The 15,774-nt window shown below is 43.6% G+C and overlaps 1 protein-coding gene across 2 annotated transcripts in view; it reads right to left on the reverse strand.

The window, feature by feature from the left end:
* Positions 1–1,616: 1,616 nt before the first annotated feature.
* Positions 1,617–15,774, reverse strand: part of rictora (RPTOR independent companion of MTOR, complex 2 a) — a 239,055-nt gene continuing 224,897 nt past the window's right edge. For both annotated transcript variants that reach the window (XM_043703095.2, XM_043703086.2), the window contains 3 exons: positions 13,751–13,874; positions 5,165–5,303; positions 1,617–4,703 (listed from right to left, as the gene is read on the reverse strand). In XM_043703095.2, coding sequence (XP_043559030.1) covers positions 4,635–4,703; positions 5,165–5,303; positions 13,751–13,874 — 332 coding nt within the window. In that variant the 3' untranslated portion in view covers positions 1,617–4,634. The remainder of the gene's footprint in view (positions 4,704–5,164; positions 5,304–13,750; positions 13,875–15,774) is intronic.

The raw sequence follows: 15,774 nt of genomic DNA on the forward strand, positions 1-15,774 counted from the left end.
TGTTTTTAAGACAGTTTACCTTGGCTGCTGAATCTGTGCTGTGGTTTCAGAATAATCGGCTCCCATACTGACTGAAAACAATTTCGCTGCAGCTTGTGAATCGTTGGAAGTCTGTAACCTCATTTGTTGAGATTGTCTAGGTTAGAAACGTTAATTTTGGGGGACTAAATGATGTGGAAGGTATGGTTGATGTAGAAGTTCAGAAATATCCTTATAGAATGGTCAAGGAAGCTGAAAGGCTGACTCTCCTTATATTTTCAATGGAATTCAGCATCTAGTTAATGTTGCACATTTATCTAGTGTCTGATTGAAGGGCACCAGTGAGCTGCACTTGGGGAATCTGTGCAAGTCTTGATAGCTGCCATCTTCTAGTCTGAAATATAACCAGACAGTGATGGTTCCCAAGAGTTTGTGCCAGGACCACTGCTTTCCTAATAAAGTTAAAAGTTTCTGATAATGGAGATAATATGGATTGACTGCACCAGGATACTGGCTAGTCAGTCTTCAGTAAAGACACATAGCATTCCAAATAATTCTGAATAATCATTTAGGAGAGGAAATAAATAATAACTATTACTAGAGAAACTAATGAGGCTGAGGACAGATCAAGCCTCTAGTGCTGATGGAATGGGTCCTCGGACCTTCAAGGAGGTAGTGACAGAGGTAGAGGATGTACTGGTACTAACCTCCTGGTCTTAGATTGGGGAAAAGTCCCAGAGCATTAGCAATTTTTAATGGGATACTTTTTAAAATCTCCCCTTTTTGAAGAAAGCTAGCTATAGGCCAGTTATTCTAAAGTAATGTAATTAGGAAAATCCTGGTCTATTATAAAGCATAACATTTGGAAATACCATTTAATTAGGCACATTAGACTACCAGTAACATCTCAGACTCTTTACTCGAGTATGAACATGGATAGGGGATTGGTTAACTAATAGAATATGCAAACAAGGAAGAGAATCACTTAGCCCTTTCAAGTGCTTCAAATCTGATGATTTTGTGATTTTTAACTTGGTACACCCCAGACCCACCCAGCAACTCCAAATCATTGATACCATTAACTGCTGGTTTAAAGTGGAAAGGATCTCCAAAAAAGGTCACACGTTGACAGACATCAAGTTTCTAAACTTTTACTATAAATTCTGTTTTGTGATCTTTTACTCTATGCCACCTAATGAAGGAGCAGGACTCTGGAAGCTATTGCTTTCAAATAAACCATTTGGACTATAACCTGATGGTGTGATTTTTAACTTTGTACACCCCAGTCCAACACCGGCATCTCCAAATCATGACAATTGAGCCTGTTTGCCACTCAGTCAATGAAACAGCTGAACTGGTTTTAATCTCAGCTCTACATTCCTGCATATTCGTGATAGACGTTTGATTAGCCAGGGGATGAAAAATTTAATCTACCCTATCTAGCAACAGATACAAAGAGGTGGTGAATATTATTTACATGTAGAGGAGCTGCAGACAGCTACAACACAGGATTGGGGACTCCTTGTGTATAAATCACTGAAAGCTAACGTGCATTTCCAGCACATTTTGATGCACCTTCTACTATCATAAATACATAAGTACAAGTTGTATGTGGGGAAGAATGACAGCACATCACATCTGGATACGTTTGCTTTTATTGTTAATTAGCAATGCATCCCTTTCATAATTTTTTATGTTCAGAAGGGTAAATGCCCAAAACAGACTGTACACACTATACAAAGAAACCACAAGGTGGCAACACAAAAACATTACTCGACAGGTGCTCTTCTCTGTTTTACCTTATTTAAATTATACACAGCTCCATGAAATATTCTTTTATGGAAAATATATAAATAATTTCTTTTCTCATTTTTAATCAGACTATGTTACAGGTATACAATATAAATCAGGTTTCATGTTCAGTGACCTATGAACACTAGAACATCCCAATAATGTAGCAGCTTATCACAAAGAAATAAGATCAAACACATCCACAATGGTGGCTGCAACGTCCATATTCTATGCTCTCTCCTTCTCACAGGGGTCAGTCTTCTCTGTTTATTCTATCCCTTCTAAAACAGATATGTAAAATATCAAAACTTTGATCACTCGATCAAGGAATCTCAGCCACCCCTCTCTCACAACTAAAGGCCATTCATTCCCTGCAACCTCCTCATTCCTAAAATTCTTGTGGTGGTTTTGAGCACATGCAATTGTAAGAGATCAAAGACAAACAAAATGACCAATTGACCACAAGAAAGACAAAACACAAAAGTCAACAAGACTGAGCAGGAAGGATAGACGTGTACACAGACCATGGGAATGACAAGATACAGGGTTCTTGGGATATCTGCATAATCCTGACATTCAGCATTTACCAGTCAATTTTGGGATAGAGGGGGATCCAAAATAACACAATCACGAAACAGTGAATTATTAACCTATAAGAACTTTGAAAATCAGGTGTTCAGGATATGTTTACTGTTGCTGATTGATTTAACTGGTCAATGTGAAGTTAGTGTTCTTTCTAGTGCAATGCAGGTTAAGAGGGGTGGGGAGAGAAAGAGAGATACTGCAGTCTGTTAATTGATGGGTAAGAGTTTGGTATTAGAGGCAGAGGCATAGTTGGAATAACCAAGTGGAAGACAGAGTACCTGTGAGGCCATAGCAAAGCCATCCTTGTGTTTAGACTATTGCATGCATCATATTCTTTTCTCCTTGGTTATCAGTTCCTGGAGAGATGAATGTTTATTGTAATAGCACCTTATTCTGGACCCATCCTTTTTTTTTCTCCTTCCACTTTACTAGAATTAAATAACTGCTCTGGAAATGAAAACACCCACCAGTTTCCTGTCCAGCAAACCATATACTCTTCCAGTCTGGAGAATGGCTCACCCAGCAATTCTAACCCCAATTTGGAACTTGTATGCAATTCGAGGTCATACAATGCCTCTCATCAAGTCTGACCAAATGATCCAATACAAAGAGCTAAAGTTATAACTGAGAGCGAAGGCAAATACTGCTCCAGTCTCTAAGAGGGCCCTGTGACAGGTATCTAACTGCAGACCCTCCCACTCTCTTCAAAAGCCATAGGAACCGAAATTCATTGAAGGAGTACTGGATGGGATGAGGGAAAACCAGTCACCAGCCATTTTCTTTCTGTCTCAGACAGCTAATCATTGGTGTTTATGGTTACATGTACAAAAACATCTTGAACATTTCATATATTAGTGTAACTCACGATCCATAAAATGGTGAGAAATTGTGTGCACATGCATGGCACGTCAAAATCAGAATGATGAGACAAAATATTTGGTTGAGACCTTTGCTCCTGAAGCCAGGAGACCATTGCCGATTGAGCTTCATAACAAATAGGTTCAATGGAAATCCCAGTGCTTCATCTTGTTCTTCTCATACTGTCACAGCTGACGCTCTGCAGTAAACTCAGGGCTCATAGGACCCTGTACTGTAGTGTTAGAATATTTAATTGCTACTTGTTGACACCAACCCCACACCAAGCCCCTCAGATGAGTGCTGAAAGGCCAAAGTTTACAGTCTAATATTGGAAATGGAGTATGAACCCCACCCTATGAAAACCTACTCTCACATTGCTATTTGTCTCAAAGGGCCATAAAAATAATCAGACTTTGCTTCTCCTGAAATGGTGTTTCTGAAAGTTCTTGTGCAATCTTTCCTAGTGGGGTATCCAATGGAGGCTTTATACTATTTTAGCCAAAGTGCTAAGATGACAGGATTTAACCCTGAATGAACCATATCAATTGGGCCAGATAGGGGGCACTGCCCATGTGCACAAGTCCAAAAGCAGATGGAGAATTTTGCATTTACCTTGGTGTCCAGGAGCAGGGGAGAGCAGCCTAGGGTCTAGGAGCAGGAGATCGCACACAAAACTGCTGTTTCCTATTGCTCTAATAGACCAGTGGATAGAGAGAATATTTCCTGGCTGCATTAAACTGCATTTCCAATATACCCATGATATAAAGGCATGTAATTAGTTACTGCAAGTGTGACTTACCATTAAAGGCAAATCTGCTTGTGTGCAGGAGCCCACAGCACCATGCCATAGAATACTTTTCCTGCCGTGAGTTCAGGTTCTCCAGGAGTGCATATCATGGGCACTGCAGCCTGATTCCATTGCACCTGAACCCATGTTGTCAATGCAATTTAAGTAGATTACAGAGTGGTCATTCATACAAGCTGACTACATTTAAACATATAAAATTGACACGCCTATCTACTGACAGCAGGGGTGGTGGGTGGGATTGAGCACATCTGGCCCAGTGATTGAAAGAAACTGGGGCAATGCTGGTGGATGGAGACTGGCCCAGGTTAGGGAAGAGCGTGTGTATCTGTGCAATCATGCCAACAGCCACGGGACAGGGAGAGATCCAACCACAGGTCTCACATACTGTCTCCCAGTCTGCATCACTTCTCCTGTAGTGTTAGGGATACCTTCACATCCAAGACAGAGGGAAGGGAAATAAATAAGAACATGCAAGGGACAGGATTCGAGTGCCAATTCGACACACCTGCCCTGCCCTGCCGGTCACAGCGGTAGTCAGATGTTGGTACTGTTGAATTCTGGGTGAAGTACTTTGTAGGTTTGGTGATGCAGCAATTCTTCGGCACAAATGTGGTCAGGATGCTGGGGTTGGCTCAGCTTCAAGCTGCTTCGGTGAGAGAGTAGTGTCCGCTTCCTCGTACAGCTGTCAAGAGAATAAACATGGTCAGAGCGTGGAGTGAGCATAGAGAGAGAGAGAGAGAGAGAGAGACTGATTCCATACACCAGACAGAATGTATCTCTTGAGAAACTTCCTCAGAAACAAAGACATCATTGACAGAGGTAAGGAAAAATTGCACCTTAAAAGAGACAAGAAACCTCTAATATAGAGGAAGATTGTTTGTGGAGGCTCTGGTGAAAGTGTCCTCCCAGATTCAGTTTGTAGGGAACCAAGACCAACCAATGACTCTAACAAAGGTGACCAGAGACCCCACGTACTCGCTCCTTCCCCCACCCAATCACCCTTCTCATAGAACAATCATGTACCTCCCTAAAGATGCTCCTTAAGTGAAACCCCCTCCTACCCTTACTAAGGAGAAATATGATGTCTCATTGGGGCAGCAGGGGGAGCTCTCTGATTAACAATCATTGCAGTCAGAAACTTACGGGTTGGAACTGAACATCCTGGAAGAGTTCTTGGATAAACCTGCGGGAAGGCAGACGGAAGGTGCAGTTTGCCAGTAAGTGGGAAACCTCAGAGTATAGACAAATGTCATCAAACGCATGAGGAAACTTCTCCTTTATCCTGGGGGAGAGAATGTAAAACCAGAGTCTGAGTCAAGCAGAACAAGTAAATCTCAAATACTTTTGAAACAGCAGCCATTCATCTACAAAAGCTGTAGAGGTCAAAGAACACACTTTTTCACTGGGGTGGGATTTGCAATCCATAGACCATGGTGTTCATCTTGTTTACATTATACCCGTAAGTAGTCCTACATCAGTAGTAAAAATGCAACTGCTGGAACGATTTCAATCAGAGAGAGTGATAACGGATGCTTGTTAGGTGTTGTGAAATTGCAATGACAGGAATGAGGGGTGGTTGGAATTCCTGCATTCTCTCCTGGAGGACTGGATATGTAGCTCAGTTTTGCTCTTGGTGATTGGCAAGGATCTATCGCCCACTCTCAAGGCACTGCAGACACAAGTTGGACTGGCCCTTCTTTGACAAACAAGTCAGGCCTCTCTGACACACCAAGTTCTGCTTGTCGCTTCGGCCTGAACAATGCAGCAGCTGACCATATTGACATTTGAATTCTCAACCACTGTACTGGCCACAATGAGTGAACAAATTTCAGAATGGTTACAAGCACAGAGGAATTCATTTGGCTCATCATGTCTAGTCTGGTCTGGTTCTCTAAAAGAGCTATTCATCGAGTGGCATCAACAACCATCACCCCCCCCCCCCCCCCCCCCTTCCCCAAATGCCTATTCTCCTGGTAACTCTGCATTCTTCCTTTTTAATTCCATCTTGAAAGCCTCAACTGAACCTGCATCCACCAGACTGTTGGGCAGTACATTCACAATCTTAACCACTTATTGTGTGGAAAATCTTTCACGTCATCACTGAAGGTAATTTGCAGAAGAAAAGAAATAGTCCGTGTCTCTCTGGTTCTTGATATTTTCACTAACAGGAACAGGTTCTCTGTGTCCAGATCCATGATTTTGAACCTTTTGATCTAATCACCACTAAACCGCCCCTCCTCCAAGGTTAATAGTCCCAAATTCTATAATCTTTCTCTCTGATGGAAATTCCTCAACCCTGGAACCATTTTTACATCCTCTCTAACACTTTCATATTTGTCCCAAAGTGTAGTGTTGTACTCACCCTATTAGTAAAGGATACTGTTGGTATTATTAACCACTCTCTCAATAACATTCCCTCTAAGCTAGGTGCTTGGAGGTCTCTGCAGCACCAGAAAAAATGAGAAAGAATGTAGCTTTCAACCTGACCTGTCACTTTCAAAATCTGATGCACACCTACAGTCAAGTTCATCAGTGTGCCCTGTTATATTGTCTAAAATATAAAATAGATCAATTACAGAGAAATAGTTATAAAGAGATCAAAGCTGAGTATTAAATATTTAGGAGTATGTGACCTTTTGAAAAGACTGGCAGGAAGGAAACGGTGGTGGGTACCTTCATTAGTACAGGATGAAGTAAGTCCAATAGTAAAACGATCTTAAATCGTAAGATGGATCATTGATAGTCACAGGTGAGGTGCTGGAAGACTGGAGGTTGGCTAACGTGGTGCCACTGTTTAAGAAGGGTGGAAAGGACAAGCCAGGGAAGTACAGACCAGTGAGCCTGATGTCAGTGGTGGGCAAGTTGTTGGAGGGAATCCTGAGGGACAGGACGTACATGTATTTGGAAAGGCAAGGACTGATTAGGGATAGTCGACATGGCTTTGTGTGTGGGAAATCATGTCTCACAAACTTGATTGAGTTTTTTGAAGAAGCAACAAAGAGGATTGATGAGGGCAGAGCGGTAGATACGATCTATATGGACTTCAGTAAGGCGTTCGACAAGGTTCCCCATGGGAAACTGATTAGCAAGGTTAGATCTCACGGAATACAGGGAGAACTAGCCATTTGGATACAGAACTGGCTCAAAGGTAGAAGACAGAGGGTGGTGGTGGAGGGTTGTTTTTCAGACTGGAGGCCTGTGACCAGTGGAGTGCCACAAGGATCGGTGCTGGGTCCTCTACTTTTTGTCATTTACATAAATGATTTGGATGTGAGCATAAGAGATACAGTTAGCCAGTTTGCAGCTGACACCAAAATTGTAGCAGACAGCGAAGGGGGTATCTCAGATCACAACAGGATCTTGACCAGATGGGGCAATGGGCTGAGAAGTGGCAGATGGAGTTTAACTCAGGTAAGCAAATCTTAGCAGGACTTATACACTTAATGGTAAGGTCCTAGGGAGCGTTGCTGAACAAAGAGACCTTGGAGTGTAGGTTCATAGCTCCTTGAAAGTGGAGTCACAGGTAGATAGGATAGTGAAGAAGGTGTTTGATATACTTTCTTTGATTGGTTAGATTATGGAATACAGGAGTTGGGAGGTCATGTTGCAGATGTACAGACATTGGTTAGGCCACTGTTGGAATATTGTGTGCAATTCTGGTCTCCTTCCTATCAGAAAGATGTTGTGACACTTGTAAATCTTTTCTGAGCCCTTTCAAGAATATTGCCAGGGTTGGAGGATTTGAGCTACAGGGAGAAGCTGAATAGGCTGGGGCTGTTTTCCCTGGAGTGTCGGAGGCTGAGGGGTGACCTTATTGAGATTTACAAAATTATGAGGGGCATGGATAGGGTAAATAGGCAAAGTCTTTTCCCTGGGGTCTGGGAGTCCAGAACTAGAGGACATAGGTTTAGGAAGAGAGGGAAAAGATATAAAAGAGACCCAAGGGGCAATGTTTTCACACAGAGGGTGGTACGTGTATGGAATGAGCTGCCAGAGGAAGTGGTAGATGCTGGTACAATTGCAACATTTAAGAGGCATTTGGATGGGTATATGAATAGGTAGGGTTTGGAGGGATATGGGCCGGGTGCTGGCAGGTGGGACTAGATTGGGTTGAGATAGCTGGTCGGCATGGACGGGTTCGACCGAAGGGTCTGTTTCCTTGCTGTACATCTCTATGACTCTATGTAGAATCCATACAGGTGAATGTAGGAAATAAAAAAGGGGAAGACAACACTGATGGGAGTAGTCTGTAGGTCCTCTAACAGTAACTATATGGTGCAACAGAGAATAAGTGAGGATATAATGACAGCATTTAAAAAATGTATAACATTCAGAGGTGAATTTAATCTTCATACACTATGGGAAAACCAATTTAGTGTATTCATGGAAGTTTCCTAGAACAATATTGTTGTGGACCCACCCAAAAATAAGGCTTCACTGGATCTGGTAATAAGGTTTAATGAAGGATAAAAGATCTGCAAGGAACAGTGATCATAACATCGTAGAATTTAACATTCAAACTGAGAGTGAGTAACTTGGGTCAGAAATAGCTATGCTAAAACTAAATAAGGGTAGTTACACAGGCATAGAAAAGGAGTTTAGCAGTAAAGGTGTTTGATGGAACACTGGCCAAATGTTTAAGGAAATAGTTCATGAGTCACAGCAAATATGAAGGAGAATTCTAAGCAGGGGATAAACTGACTAGGGTTAAGGATCATATCGAATTTAAAAAAAGTACAAATGGCAAAGATTAGTTGTAAGCCCGAGGATTGTATTTTGTTAACTTTTAAAACAATCACAAACCAGAGTAAAAATAAAATTAGAGCAAAGAAATAAAAAGTAACAAAACCAAAGGATTAAGAGCTTCTTTAAATATTTAAAAGACGTAGGCCAAAGTGAACATAGGAAATTATAGATCAGTTAGCTTAATATCAGTGAGTGTGAAAGTTTGAGTCTGTTTTGAAGAAAGCCTACTTGACCATAGGGCTGTTCTCTCATTGGAGAGAGATGTTTGTGGTGGTTTAACCTGAGGGTCACCACACCTCAGGTAAGGGAAGATTTTCAGAATAGTCCTCCATGATAAACTTAACCTGTGCAGGAACTGATTCCACAATCTTGGCATCAGCTGTTTTGCCAATTGAACCCTTTCATTTAACAGCATAGCAATTAGAAATGCATAGTATAATCAAGCAGAGTCACCACCACGATTGACTGGGCCGTCACCCATGTTCAACCAATCTCTCGCATTTCTACTCTCATCCCCTCCCTTCCACAACATCGATAGGGTCCCTCTGGTGCTCACATACCAGCTCATCAGCCTTTGCACCCAAAGGATCATTAACCATCATCTCATGACCAGCCTCATAATCCCTCCCTGTCAACAGCATTCTGCAGGGACCGTTCTCTCTGGGGACACATTGGTCCCAATAGCTCCTCATGGCCCCCACAGCAATCATAGATAGTGTAACACCTGCCTATTTACTTCCTACCTCCTGACTATCCAAGGCCCCAGATATACCTTTCTTTGAAGCAGTGATGTGTCTGCACCTCGTTCAATCCAGTCTACTGCATCACGTGGGCTCATCTACACTGGGGAGATGAAACACAGGCTTGGTGAACGCTTTGCAGAACACCTGCATTCGGTCCACAAAAATGACCCTGAGCCTGCCACTTCAACAGACCACTGTGTCCCGTGGCCACCAGCTGTGTCTCGGACTTGCTGCAGTACTCCAGTGAACATAGAATAATACAGCGCATAACAGGCCCTTCGGCCCTCGATGTTGCACCTACCTGTGAACTATTCTCAGCTCGTCCCCCTATACTATCACATCATCATCCATGTGCTTTTCCAAGGATTGTTTAAATCTCCCTAATGTGGCTGAGTTGACTATATTGGCAGGCAGGGCATAATCAGAAGGGGGAAAATTTGCAACAGGACCTGGATGCCCTTGTACACCAGTTGCTGACAGCAAGCATGTAGGTACAGCAGGTGGTGAAGGTGGTAAAAAGCAGAATTTATACTGAAATAGTTGGTCTTCAAAGTGAGAGGATTGGAGGGGTTGTTTTGCTGCAATTCTGTAGGGCCTTGGTGAGACACGAAGCAGTTTTGGTCTCCTTATTAGAGGAAATATGTTCTCACTATAGAGGGAGTGTAGTAAAGGCTTACCAGACTGGAATCCTGGGATAGCAGGACTGACTGGAGGAGAGAATGGATTGGTTCAGATTACATTCACTAAGGTTCAGAAGAATACTGGGCGGGGGCGGGGGCAGGGGGGGGAAAAGTTCACTGAAACCAATAAAATTGTAGCAAGACAAGATGGAGGAAGAATGTTTCAAATGACAAGAGCCCAGAAACAGGGTCACAGTTTAAAGAAAAATGCAATTTCTTTTTATTCATTTGTGGGATGGTGTTTGTGGGTCACTGGCTAAGCTAGCATTTGTTACCTGTCCCAAGTTGCCCCTTGAGGTGGTGGTGGTGGTAATAAGCTGCCTTCTTGAACTACTGCAGGCCACCTCCTGTGTGTTGATCCAGAGCACCCTCGGGAAGGAGATTCAATGATTTTGACCCAGCAAGAGAAGGAACGGCAATTTATTTCCAAGTTACGATGGTGAGTGGCTTAGAGGGGAAACTTGAATGTGCCAGTGTTGCTATGTATCTGCTGTCCTTGTCCTTCTAGATAGAAGCGGTCATGGGTTTGTGAGGTGCCGTATGAGGATCGTTGGTGAATTTCAGCAGTGTATCCTGTAGATTGTACACACTGCTGTGACTGAGCGTTGGTGGTGCAGGGAGTGGATGTTTGTGGATGTGGCGTCAATCAAGTGGCTGCTTTGTCCTGGGTGATGTCAAGCTTCTGGAGTGTTGTTGGAGCTGTACCCATTCAGGCAAGTGGGGTGTATTCCATCACCCTCCTGACTTGTGCCTTGTAGATGGTGGACAGGCTTTGGGGAGTCAGGAGATAACTTACTCGCCACAGTATTCCTAACCTCTGACCTGCTCTTGCAGCCACTGTGATTATGTGGCAAACCAAGTTGAGTTTCTTGTCAATGGTAACCCTGAGGACGTTGATCGTAAGAAATTCACAGGATGGTAAAACCCCAGAATGTAAATAGGCGGTGGTTACATTGTCTCTTATTGGGGATTGCCTAGCATTTGTATGGCATGAGTATTACTTGCCACTTGTCAGCCTAAGCCTGGATATTGTCCAGATCGTGTTGCATTTGAGCATGGACTGCTTCAATATCTGAGGAGTCACACACATGGTTCTGATCATTGTATAATCACCAGCAAACATCCCACTTCTGATGGAGGGACAGTCATTGGTGAAGCAGCTGAAGCTCACTACCCTGAGGAACTCCTATAGAGATGTCCTGAAGCTGAGATGACCGACTTCCAACAACCACAACCATCATCCTGCGTGCCAGAACGCTAATTCAGTAGAGTTGTGGATAGCGATGAAAAACGTTGTAAGTTACAGAGAGACATAGATAAGCTGCAAAGCTGGGCTGAGAGGTGGCAAATGGAGTTTAGTGCGGAAAAGTGTGAGGTGATTCACTTTGGAAGGAGTAACAGAAATGCAGAATACTGGGTAAATGGTAAGATCTTGGTAGTGTAGATGAGCAGAGACATCTCAGTGTCCAGGTACACAGATCCTAGAAAGTTGCCACCCAGGTCAATAGGGTTGTTAAGGCGGCATATGGTATGTTAGCTTTTATTGGTAGAGGGATTGAGTTTCAAAACCATGAGATCATGCTGCAGTTGTACAAAACTCTGGTGCGGCCACACTTGGAGTATTGTGTACAGTTCTGGTCACTGCATTATAGGAAGGATGTAGAAGCTTTGGAAAGAGTTCAGAGGAGATTTACTAGGATATTGCCTGGTATGGAGGGAAGGTCTTACCAGGAAAGGCTGAGGGACTTGAGGCTGTTTTTGTTAGAGAGAAGAAGGTTGAGAAGCAACTTAATTGAAACACGTAAGATAATCAGGGAGTTAGACAGTGAGAGCCTTTTTCCTTGGATTGCAATGGTTAGCACAAGGAGACATAGCTTTAAATTAAGGGGTGCTAGATATTGGTCAGATGTCAGAGGTAGTTTCTTTACTCAGAGTAGTTTGGGCATGAACGCACTGTCTGCAACAGTAGCAGACTCGACAAGTTTAAGGGCATTTAAATAGTCATTGGATAGGCATATGGATGTGAATGAAATAATGTAGGTTAGATGGGCTTTAGATTGGTTCCACAGGTCAGCACAACATCGGGGGCCAAAGGGCCTGTATTGCGCTGGAATGTTCTATGAATCACTCAACCACTGGAGAGTTTGCCTCCATTACCCATTGATTCCAATTTTGCTAGGACTCCTTGATGTGATACTCAGTCAAATACAGCCTTGATTTCAAAGGCTGCCCCTCTCCCCTTCCCTCTGGATTGCAGCTCTTTTGTCCATGTTTGACCCAAGGCTGTAATGAGGTCAGGAGCTGAGTGACCCTGGGGGAACCCAAACTGGGCGTCACTGAGCAGGTTCTTGCTGAGCAGGTGCTGCTCGATAGCACTGTTACTGACACCTTCCATCATTTAACTGACGATCGAGCGTAATCTGGTGGGGCGGGAATTGGCTGGTTTGTCCTCCTTTTTATGTACCGAATATGCTTAGGCAATTTTCTACATTGTCAGATAGATGCCAGGGTTGTAACTATATTGGAGCAACTTGGCTAGGGGGAGCAAGTTCTGGAGCACAAGCCTTCAGTACTATTGGTGAAATGTTGTCAGGGTCCATAGTTTTTGCAGTATCCAGTGTCTCCAACTCTTTCTTGATCTCACGTGGAGTGAATCAAATTGGCTGAACACTAGTATCTGTAATGCTGGGGACCACTGGAGGATGCGGAGATGAATCACCTAACTCAACACTTCTGGCTGAAGATTACTGTGAATGCTTCAGCCTCATATTTTGCCCTGATATGCTGGGGTCTTCCATTATTGATGATGGGGATATTTGTGGAGCCGCCTCCCCTAGTGAGTTGTTTAATTATTCACCACCATTCATGACTGGATGTGGCAAGACTGTAGAGCTTAGATCTAACATGATGGCTATGGGATCACTGAGCTCTATCATTTGCTGCTTATGCTGTTTGGAATGCAAGTAATCTTGTTTAATATCTTCACCAGGTTGGCAGCTCATCTTCAGGTATGCCCGATACTGCTCCTGACATGCCCTCCTGCACACTCTATTGATCCAATCCAGGGTTGATCCCCAGGCTTGATGGTAATGGTCAGGTGGGGGATATGTCAGACCATGAGATTACAGATTGTGCTGGAGTACAGTTCTGCTGCAGTTGATGGCCCACAGCACCTCATGGATGTCCAGTCTTGAGTTGCTAGACGTGTTCAAAGTCTGCCCCATTTAGCACGGTAATGGGAAATCTCTTCACCCAGCATGGTGATTCTGTGGAATTCACTATATAAAAAGCAGTCAAAGCCAAATCATTGTATGATTTCAAAAAGGAGTTCGATTTGACACTTGGATGCTAAGGGATATGGGGGAAAGGCAGGAACAAGCTATTGAGTTGGATATTCACACATGGTTATGATGAATGGTGAAGCTGAGTAGCCTATTCCTGCTCCTATTTTGTGTGCACTTTGGTATGTTTCATTACGTTACATGCGCTTTCTAAATATCAGGTGCCGTTGTTGAATGTAAACAAATATCTTGGAACGATTTATTGAAATTAGTTCTTACGTCAAGAGCCCAGTTTCATGACCTTTTGTTCCCACTGAGCTGCTCAGGTTAATGACCAATCGTAAGACTTCTTTCCTCAAAAGCACTCGGCAGGCAGGCGTGTCATCGATGACAGGTTTCCCTCCTGTAGGAGACAAGATTCAAAGGCAATGAAGATAAACAACAACCAATAACACGGTCAGATCAGATTAGTTTAACTTTCCACAAGGTGCACTGCAGAAATTCACTATTTCTCCTTTGACAGCACCTTCGAAACCCACGACCACTTAAGGACAACAGCAGCAGATAGATGGGAACATCACTCCCTGTAAGCTCCACTCCAAGCCACTCACTATCCTGAACTGGAAATATATCACCACTCCTTCACTTGGTCAAAATCCTGGAATTCCCTCCATAAGGGCATTGTGGGTCAACCTACAGCACATGGACCGCAGCAGGTCAAGGCGAGAACTCACCCCCACCTTCTCAAGGGCTGTTAGGGACACGCAATAAAGGCTGAACAGCTAGTGGTGCCCACAGGCGCATAAAAAAAACTTAACCCTTTATTGATTGTAAAAGTGTAACTTATAAGCGATCTGGTGTCAAAGAACATAGAACAATACACTACTGAACAGACCCTTCGGCCCTCAATGTTGCGCCGACCTGTGAACTAATCTAAGCCCATCCCCCTACACTATCCCAACATCATCCATGTGCTTATCCAAGGATTGTTTAAATCTCCCCAATGTGGCTGAGTTAACTACATTGGCAGGCAGGGCATTCCACACCCTTCCCACTCTGAGAAAAGAACCTGCCTCTGACATCTGCCTTAAATCTATCACCCCTCAATTTGTAGTTATGACCGCTCGTACAAGCTGACATCATCATCCTAGGAAAAAGACTTTCACTGACCCTATCTAATCCTCTGGACATCTTGTTTGTCTCTATCAAATCCCCTCTGAGCCTTCTGTTCTCCAATGAGAACTGATTCCAGTCTCTCAGCCTTTCCTCATAAGGCCTTCCCTCCAGACCAGGCAACATCCTGGCAAGTCTCCGCTGCACCTTTTCCAACGCTTCTACATCCTTCCTGTAATGGGGCGACCAGAACTGAACACAATATTTCAAGTGCGGTCGCACTAGCATTTTGTATAGTTGCAGCATGACATTACCGCTCTGGAATGCAATCCCTCTACCGATGAAACCTAACACACCGTATGCCTTCTTAACAGCACTATCCACCTGGGTGGCAACTTTCAGGGATCTATGTACATGGTCTCCAAGATCCCTCTGCACATTCACACTACAGTCATAGTCATAGAGATATACAGGATGGAAAAAGACCCTTCGGTCCAACCTGTCCATGCCCACCAGATATCCCAACCCAATCTGGTCCCACCTGCCAGCACCCGGCCTATATCCCTCCAAACCCTTCCTATTCATATCCCCATCCAAATGCCTCTTAAATGTTGCAATTGTACCAGCCTCCTCCACTTCCTCTGGCAGTTCATTCCATACACATACCACCTTCTGCTTAAAACAGATTTTTTCCAGTATTCTGCCTTCCTGTTATTCTTCCCAAAGTGAATCACCTCATATTTAGCAGCATTGAACTCCATTTGCCACCTCTCAGCCTAATTCTGCAGTATAGCCAAGTCCCACTGCAACTTGTAACATTCTTCCAAACTGTCCACTACTCCAGACTTTAGTGTCATCTGCAAACTTACTAACCCACCCACCTATGCTTGGCTAAGTCCCAAAACAGATCCTTGTGACAGACCACTAGTAACTGGACTCCAGGCTGAATATTTTCCATCAACCATTAACGCTGCCTTCTTCCAGAAAGCCAGTGACTAGTAAGCTAGTAGTGGTGGCTGACTCAATTCGAGGGCTTAGACAGTCTAGTTTGCAGCCGAGATTGCAAGTCCTTGTACAGTCAGTTACCTCCCGGGTCAAGGGTTCAGGACATATGGCATGGCTGGATAGACTTCTAGAAAGGGAAGTGAACAACCAGTGGTAGTGATTCATGTAGGAACCAACAAGATAGG

Source organism: Chiloscyllium plagiosum, unplaced genomic scaffold (genome assembly GCF_037043375.1).
Source record: "Chiloscyllium plagiosum isolate Xiang-an unplaced genomic scaffold, Cpla_swu_hap1 HiC_scaffold_2, whole genome shotgun sequence".
In the NCBI taxonomy this organism is placed as follows: Eukaryota; Metazoa; Chordata; class Chondrichthyes; order Orectolobiformes; family Hemiscylliidae; genus Chiloscyllium; species Chiloscyllium plagiosum.